Raw genomic sequence first — 8,639 nt, forward strand, 5'->3', positions numbered from 1 at the left:
AAGGTATATAAGAAGAAGATGATAAATGGGGAAAAGATAAAAGCAGGTTGTTTCAAAAGTTTACAATTTAAATAGTCAAAGGGAGCAAATTTTAAAACATTATTTAAACTGCTAATAGAAACTAACTTGCAAAGTTTTTCCAAGGACGCATGACCAAGACGAAGGTGTCATTGATATATAGCAGAGTTAATGACTGGCTCAAAGATAGGCTGAGAAACAGGAAATTTAAGGGAAGTTAACTCAAAAAATCGTCCTACCTTGCGCCCTGTACCAACCATTTGTCCTGTCTACGGATCTTAAAATTGACAACCATTGGGAGAAAAACAAAAAGTTAAACCAAGATCATATAGTTGACCAATAGGAGCAAGATTAAAATTTAGATTTAGAACATAATAGGTATTCAGAAGATTTAAGGTTAGGCTGACAATAGTATCAATATGGGAAATAGACATGGAATTTTCATTAATAGCATAAATGGAGGGTAGAGATGGAGCAGGAGTGGGGAAAGATATAAGTGAAATATTAGAGGTCATATGATTATAACAAGTAGAATCAAGAAGTCAAGAATTACCTGATTTGACCGCAAGGGCAAAAAAATTTGAGAAAATTACCTTTTCTAATAAGTCTAGGACATTATTAATTGGAAACCTAAGAGGAGAAGGATTATTAGAGAAGGATCATTGGAAGAGAAGGCAATAGTAATCACAGATGATGAACTAACGTTAGATAAGTTACTTGGTTTGGTGAATCCATCAAGGGGGCGAGGTGGTTGAGTAGGATAATTGTCCAAAATATTTTTTGACAATACCTACACTAAGTTATATGACAATTAATAAATTTATGACCATGTAATGTATAGTAGATGTAAGGAATTGCCTCATAATATTTCACTATTATAAAAGATGAAGAAATAGTTGAATCAACCAAAGTGGGTGCACCAATGCAGTCAATCAAAACTAGGTGAACCAAACTAAGCCCACTAATGCAGTCAATCCAAACTAGGTGAACCAAACTAAGCCAGATCAAAACGAACTGAGTCAATTGGGCTGGGTTGACTAATTGAATCGAATTTCTGAAGTGGACCCAATAAAGAACTTATTTAAATATGCATCCAATCTAAATCTGAACCAAATTTCTAAAACCGCGTGTAGAGAGAAACGTGAAGCTTGAACTAGATGTGGTTGGATGGATCTGAGATTTGGTGGAGATTTGAGCCACACCGGTAAGTTTGAATGACCAATGGATGACAGATTGGGATGGCCAATGACAAATCTAAGTGGCACAGTCAGATCTGAGCGACGATGAGTAGATCTGGTCGACAATAGTGGTTAACTGTAGTGAACAAAATCAGTCAGATTTGATGGCAGTGGTATGGATTTGGTCGATGACTTCAATTGGTTAATGACATGGATTTGATCGATGGCGGACGTGGTCGACGGTGGTTGACGACAAGAGTTAAACCCTAAATATGTATGGCTCTGATACAATGTAAAATTTCTAGTATTTTATTTAAAGTGTATTCAAAGTATAAAATGGGTAAATATACACAAAGTAAAGATATTGAAGATTTTAAATTAGCCTAAATTAAGGAGTATAATATGCTAATTTAAAATTTAAGATATGTATATATGGTAACATCGGAAGTGGTCTTCACTGGAGGTAGTGGCCAGAGGTAGTTGTCGAAGTTTGGCCGTGGGAGGTGGTCGTCAAAGCCTGGTGCCAACGGTCGTTTGTTGCCAGAGATGGACATCAAAGTTGGGCATTGAGGGTGGTTGTTAGAGCATGTTATTGAGGTTGGTCGTCGGTAGTGATTGGAAGGTAGAGTCATTGGAAATATTGGAGAATGGAAGAGAAAAAGTGGGAAAGATGAAGTTCATTGATTAATGTGGAAACTTCATTAGTGAACATTGTTAAAGATTGTGGAATTGAGTTATTTAACGACTTGTGAAGTTGGTGGACCAAACATTGAGTTAAGTCTCAACTCTCATCTCAATTCATCCTAAATCAAGTTAATGCCCCAAATATCCCCTAAGTTTTAAGGCTTTTATCGACTCATTCTTCTCAACGCCAACATCAACAACAACTACTCTTTCCTCCTCTCAAGTCGGTGCGTGCACACATTAGGTTTTCTATTCTTCTTCTTCATTTGACCGTATTAGTGGAAACAAAAATTATATGTTAATTTTTTTCGATTTCAAAATGTCAGTCTTTTGATTGCACAAAGTTGGTTGTTCAAATGGCTTGAAAGTGAACAAGCCAACTGAGAAATTCCGAACCCCATTTTTATACTTTGAGTTTTTCAGTTTGAAAGGAGGGGAAGTTATAGAGGAGGCTATATAGCAGAAGGGTTCACTTCTTTCGATCAATTTTATAGAAACTTTCAATTTTTCTTTTTGTAATGTATTTTGCAACTGAGAATGACAAAACTACTTTGAATGTTCCATTTTTGTTGGTCTTCACTTGCTGTGGAAAATAAGTGAAAGATTTAAAAATATACTGAGAAAACAATCACGATTACTTATGAGATAGTCTTGTGCGATCACACAAGTTAGATGATATATATTAAATTTACCTTCATTCGTTAATCGATAATTTAAGATGATATAAGAGTATATTGATTCAAAAGGTTATGTATTTCCTGCATCGTTGATTCCTCTCTGGTTAATATTCATTTTCATTTATTATTGGATTAATTGGTGGTTTAAAAATACATTTGTAGTTGATGTTCATTTTTCACTTACTATTGGATTAATAGGTGGTTTAAAAACACATTTGTTAGATTTGTTTGAACCTGCGCATTTGTTAATTTTCATGGGTTCTGGTGGGGTCTAATCATTAATTTTTAAAATAATAATTAATATCTATCTTCTAAGAGATACATGAATTGACTAGTTACATTGTTGTGGTTAAAATGATCACGGTCTTTAATTATTATACTTACCTCCATATTGTTAACTAAAATTAGTATGAAGTTTTCTTAATTTCTAGAAGTTGTTCTAAATAAAGTGTTTTCATAAATTTTGAATTCTTTTGGAGAATCGTACGGGATAAGGTGATACGAAAATCATAGTGTATTGAAATTAGAAGTCATTTTAGTATGAAAATCCCAAATTCTCAATCACTAAAACCCCTTAAATCAATATGATTTCATTCCAAAGGATTTGTTAGGCACAAATTGTCTTAAGATCAAAGTTCTTGATACAAAGATAAGATTTCTTGGCCCAAGATCCAAACACTCTACAAAATAAAATGACCGATCTCATTTAAATGTTCTTGGCATGCAACTTAACACATGAATTACAAAATTCAAAAAGCTCTCCTCAATAAACTTGAAAGAAAAACCTCAAAGGCCAAAATTCAATTCATCTTACAACTTATCAAGACAACCTAAAGACTGGACTTTAATAGCCTCTTAATGAAATCCCTAATGCCGCATCATAGTTCATAGTAAAATGACAAAAATACTCATAATTAAAATATCATTAAAAGGATAAAATTAGAAAAATACTAAAATTACGTCAAAATTATTAAATAAAATATAATTAATAATTTGATGTCTTGGACGGATTATATCATGAGATGAAGCGAAGAATATTTTGGAAAACTTTGTCTAGTACTATAATAATACACATTTCTTTTATTCATCGTTTGACATATCATTAGACGATGTATTTTATTTCACGAACCTTATCATTCTTAAATATTTCTTTTATGGTAAATAATGATCCAGGATTATATGAATTTTTTCTTTTACATTTTTACTTTCGCAACACTAGATTTTTTTTTCAAGTAGGTCAAGAATTATGTTTGGGTACATCCTAAATGAATAATTACAAGATATTAAAAATTGACCCATTCAATAACATTGACCTTAATCTACTTGCTTTAAGTCATTGAGGGTTCATTTGGATCCCAAATATTGTTTCATAGGTATGGATATTAAATATCTAAAATTTAAATATTTGTATTTTAAATATGTGGGATAATTAATGTATTGTGTTTGGATTTGCAGAATAATTAATGTTTGTAAATTAAATCAATGTATTTGATTTACCGATTTTGTACATGGAAACTAAAACTAAATAATTATTTAATCAAATATAAGAGAACAAGTAATGTAGTCATAATTAAATTTAATTATTTAATATATTGTTATATTGATCAACTATTTAATTAATTAAAATATCAATAAATAGTAATAATTAATTGATATCAATTTATAAATTAATCAGACTTTATTCATCCCCAGATATAAAAATTTCACAAATATGAAGGGTATTAAAAAACTCATGTCAGATGAGTAAAGTTCCTAGATAATAATATCTAGATTTTAAAAAGTGAAATATTGTGAAACAAACATACATATCAAATATTTATCTGAAAAACCATCAAGTGAAACAAACCGCTCATAACAAAAATAAGTTAATGTCAAGCTAAATGAGTGGTAATAATTAACCAATGGAATATGAAATTAATCGTTTAACAATAGAATCAAATGGAAAGTATCAACTTATATACAAATATGTTGTCATTTTTTTTTCTTCTATTTTTTTTATGTTAGATACAATAATCTAAGACATATTTGAGAATAATTCTGAAATAGTTAAAATTAATTTTGTTATTTTTAAAATTAATTTAAAATTACTTTTAATCATTCAAAATAAATTTTAATAATATAAAAATTACATCATAAAGTGCTAAATTAAACATTAAAATGATTTTGAGTGATTAAATATATATTTTAGAAATTTTAAATATGAAAAAGTGATTATTTCAAAATTACTCACAAATATGCAAATTACATAAATATGCACTTACTTCCTGTCAATTTTTGTTGTGATGAACTAGAAAAAATAATTAAACTCTATTTGATATTTATTTATAGGAAAGTTTACTCCCTTCAATCTCTTGCCTTATCTCATTAGTTAAAATAGCCTAATTTCGTTGTTAAAAGACATTTTTGATAAAAGTAGCTCAATTGAGAAATCTAAAGTTCAGATCTCTCAATCTCACATATTGTTAAAATATATTTCTTTTAGAGTTGGAGGTCTAGATCCACACTATATTTTATTTTCGAATAATTGAATAAATTAATTCAACAAAGTATAAGGTTAAAATTGTCGAGCTCGAGAGAAGGCTTAAAACCCATGGGCAGTCTTAAGCCCAAGGGAAACAAGGGGTTGCAAAAGGGATCGCACACCCCAAAAGGGAAAAAGTTAGATTCTCAAATTTTGGGGTGGCTAGTCAAACTCTAAAGACTATATCAAAAGAGAAATAATTAAGTAGAACTTAGGACTGTCGCTCTGTAATCTCGAAGACCACAAGCATCTTGACATGCCATTGTTACGTAACCTCAAAAAATGTTAGAGAAATGATCTTATAAATAGTCTCATATCGACAACCTCAAGGGAAAGGAAGGAAAGAAACTCCAAGTGAGAAAATCTAACCCTATCTTCTGTGGTTAGCTAACTCTGTACTAATTTACGCATAGTATGTGTTGTGTTGACTTGACACTGTATCGGTATGAGTGCTTTTACACAGTTTGGCTTTAGCAACGCTTGGATTAGAGGAGTGCAGAGACCCATGTGTGAATTTTTTACGCCAATTCAAACATAACATAGAGAATAAAGATATAAATATGCCCTCCAAAAAATCTACGAAATGGTATTTTAACCTACATACATAATATTTTAGATTGTCGCCTTTTATTTTGAACCTTCAAAATGTTAGTACACCTCCCTAAAGTTTAAAACAATAACTATTTAATCCATTAGAATCATAATTCTTCATTGGGTTAAAAGCAAATAAAACTCGTTTCTTTTTCTATTAATTTTCTTGATCACACCTAAATTACCAACCAAGAACATAACTATAAAACAGCAAAATAATTGAAAAACAAACCCGACCCGACCCGGTCCAGACCCGATAAAATCAGAAATCTCAAATCCCTAATCTGAGAATAGAAATCCGAAATCTGGACCGTCGATTTTCCGTTGGAAGCTATTTATAGGGCCTCAGTTCGCTCTATCTTTCGTGCGCTCACATTTCTCTCTTCCTTCTGCGATACTCTTCTTCTCGCAGAACCAGAGAGATTTTTGTGTTCTATCTTCCCCAAATCTCTCACAATGTCTCTCATCGTCGAGAAAACCGCCGGCGGCCGTGAGTACAAGGTCAAGGACATGTCTCAGGCCGACTTCGGCCGCCTCGAGATCGAGCTCGCTGAGGTCGAAATGCCCGGTCTCATGGCCTGCCGTACCGAATTCGGCCCTTCCCAGCCATTCAAAGGAGCTCGCATCACCGGCTCCCTCCACATGACCATCCAGACCGCCGTTCTCATCGAAACCCTCACCGCTCTTGGCGCTGAAGTCCGTTGGTGCTCCTGCAACATTTTCTCCACTCAGGACCACGCCGCCGCCGCGATTGCTCGCGACAGTGCTGCTGTCTTTGCCTGGAAAGGTGAGACTCTTCAGGAGTACTGGTGGTGTACTGAGCGCGCCTTGGATTGGGGCCCTGGTGGTGGTCCGGATCTGATTGTTGATGATGGCGGTGATGCAACTCTGTTGATTCATGAGGGAGTTAAGGCGGAGGAGATTTATGAGAAGACTGGTGCTCTTCCCGATCCTTCTTCTACTGATAATGCTGAGTTTCAGATCGTGTTGACAATTATTAGAGATGGATTGAAATCTGACCCTAAGAGGTATCACAAAATGAAGGACAGATTGGTTGGCGTTTCTGAAGAGACTACTACTGGTGTTAAGAGGCTTTACCAGATGCAGTCCAGTGGAACCTTGTTGTTCCCTGCCATTAATGTTAATGACTCTGTCACTAAGAGCAAGGTACTTCTTCTGCTGCTTTTGTTTTAGATCTGAGTTTCTTTTCTGTTTTTCATTTCTCTGTTGCTGTAGATCTGGTTTCTGTGTTGATTTTCCTGTTCAAATCCCGTCAGATCTGGTAACAATTGGCTCATCCATGCTTTGTATAGTGTAGTGAACTGTAACTCTGTGTGCTCAATGTTTGGGTTAGGTTCTGAATCTTGCATGTTTTTGAACCAAGCTGATAATGGACTTCATTGTTGTTGACCATTGTTCTGTGTTCTTTCTGTCTACTTTCAATTTCAGTTGCCCTTTTTTCGCCGTTGACTGACTGATAATCAAAGATCTTTCATCTGCCAATCGTGCCATTATGTTTTCTGGTCAATTTTGAGCTCGAAACACTAATCTGGTTTTTGTTGGATTTATTTCTGATTGCTTTCAGTTTGACAATTTGTATGGATGCCGTCACTCTCTCCCCGATGGTCTGATGAGAGCTACCGATGTCATGATTGCTGGTAAGGTCGCTGTTGTGTGCGGTTATGGAGATGTTGGAAAGGGTTGTGCTGCTGCCCTCAAGCAAGCTGGAGCTCGTGTGATCGTGACTGAGATCGATCCAATTTGTGCCCTCCAAGCTCTTATGGAAGGCCTTCAAGTCCTCACCCTGGAGGACGTTGTCTCTGAGGCTGATATCTTCGTCACCACCACCGGTAACAAGGATATCATCATGGTTGATCACATGAAGAAGATGAAGAACAATGCCATTGTTTGCAACATTGGTCACTTTGACAACGAGATCGACATGCTCGGTCTCGAGAATTACCCCGGTGTGAAACGAATCACCATCAAGCCTCAAACAGACAGGTGGGTCTTCCCTGAAACAAACGTCGGCATCATCGTGTTGGCCGAGGGGCGACTCATGAACTTAGGATGTGCCACTGGACACCCCAGCTTTGTGATGTCTTGCTCATTCACAAACCAAGTGATTGCACAGCTCGAGCTATGGAATGAGAGGACGTCCGGGAAATATGAAAAGAAGGTCTACGTGTTGCCGAAGCACCTTGACGAGAAGGTGGCCGCCCTTCACCTGGGCAAACTTGGAGCTAAGCTGACGAAGCTGAGCAAGGACCAAGCTGACTACATCAATGTGCCAGTTGAGGGTCCATACAAGCCTGCTCACTACAGGTACTGAGAGGAGAATTGTGGAGGCTTGATTTTCACAACTTAGTGATTTATGGTAGGAAAATTTTAATGGTGTTTTTCCTTTTTTTTCGAAGTGTTTTGGGTTAGTGGTTTGAAGGGGGAAAGGGTCTGAATGTCGAAAAAAGAGCAATGGTATGGGGATGAATAAGGAAGGTTGGATTTGGTTGTGTGGAAAATATTACTTTGTTTTTGTTGCAGTTTATTACTATTTTTTGTTTGCTGAATCTGTGTCATCGTTTTTATCGGTGAGAAACAAAAGAGAAACAAGCAAAAGAAATTGCTGCCTTTATAATTGTTTGTCTTTTTGAAATGTAGTTCAGTGGCTGTCCCATGTTTCATGGATATTTTGTTCATTCTCTCTGATCAATTTAGAGTTTATTTATCTGTTTACGTGTTTTTTTTATAATCACTTTTTTCCCTCTAAAAAACGATTAGTCTGTAAAAAAATATGAAAAGAAAAATTAAAAAAAACCGTATTTATTTCTTTATTCAAATAAATAGGCATTTCGATCGATTTTTTAAATTTTAACATATCTTTTTTTTAATTAATAATCTTGGCTTTGTTGTCCAATTTTTCATAAGCAATTTTCTTACCTCTTACCGATCATCTTGTCGTTTAATCACTAC

The 8,639-nt window shown here is 34.8% G+C and overlaps 1 protein-coding gene across 1 annotated transcript; it reads left to right on the forward strand.

Moving 5' to 3' along the window:
• Positions 1–6,021: 6,021 nt before the first annotated feature.
• Positions 6,022–8,354, forward strand: LOC120067081 (adenosylhomocysteinase). The gene is made up of 2 exons (XM_039018475.1): positions 6,022–6,836; positions 7,255–8,354. The coding sequence occupies exons 1-2, from the start codon at positions 6,126–6,128 to the stop codon at positions 7,999–8,001; spliced, it is 1,458 nt and encodes a 485-aa protein (XP_038874403.1). The 5' UTR covers positions 6,022–6,125; the 3' UTR covers positions 8,002–8,354.
• Positions 8,355–8,639: the final 285 nt, after the last annotated feature.

The sequence above is a fragment of the Benincasa hispida genome, chromosome 12, assembly GCF_009727055.1.
Source record: "Benincasa hispida cultivar B227 chromosome 12, ASM972705v1, whole genome shotgun sequence".
In the NCBI taxonomy this organism is placed as follows: Eukaryota; Viridiplantae; Streptophyta; class Magnoliopsida; order Cucurbitales; family Cucurbitaceae; genus Benincasa; species Benincasa hispida.

Coding starts and splice junctions, on each gene's coding strand:
- LOC120067081 (XM_039018475.1), top strand. CDS start 6,126: ATGTCTCTCATCGTCGAGAAAACCGCCGGCGGCCGTGAGTACAAGGTC. Junction 6,837..7,254: donor ACTCTGTCACTAAGAGCAAG/GTACTTCTTCTG, acceptor GATTGCTTTCAG/TTTGACAATTTGTATGGATG.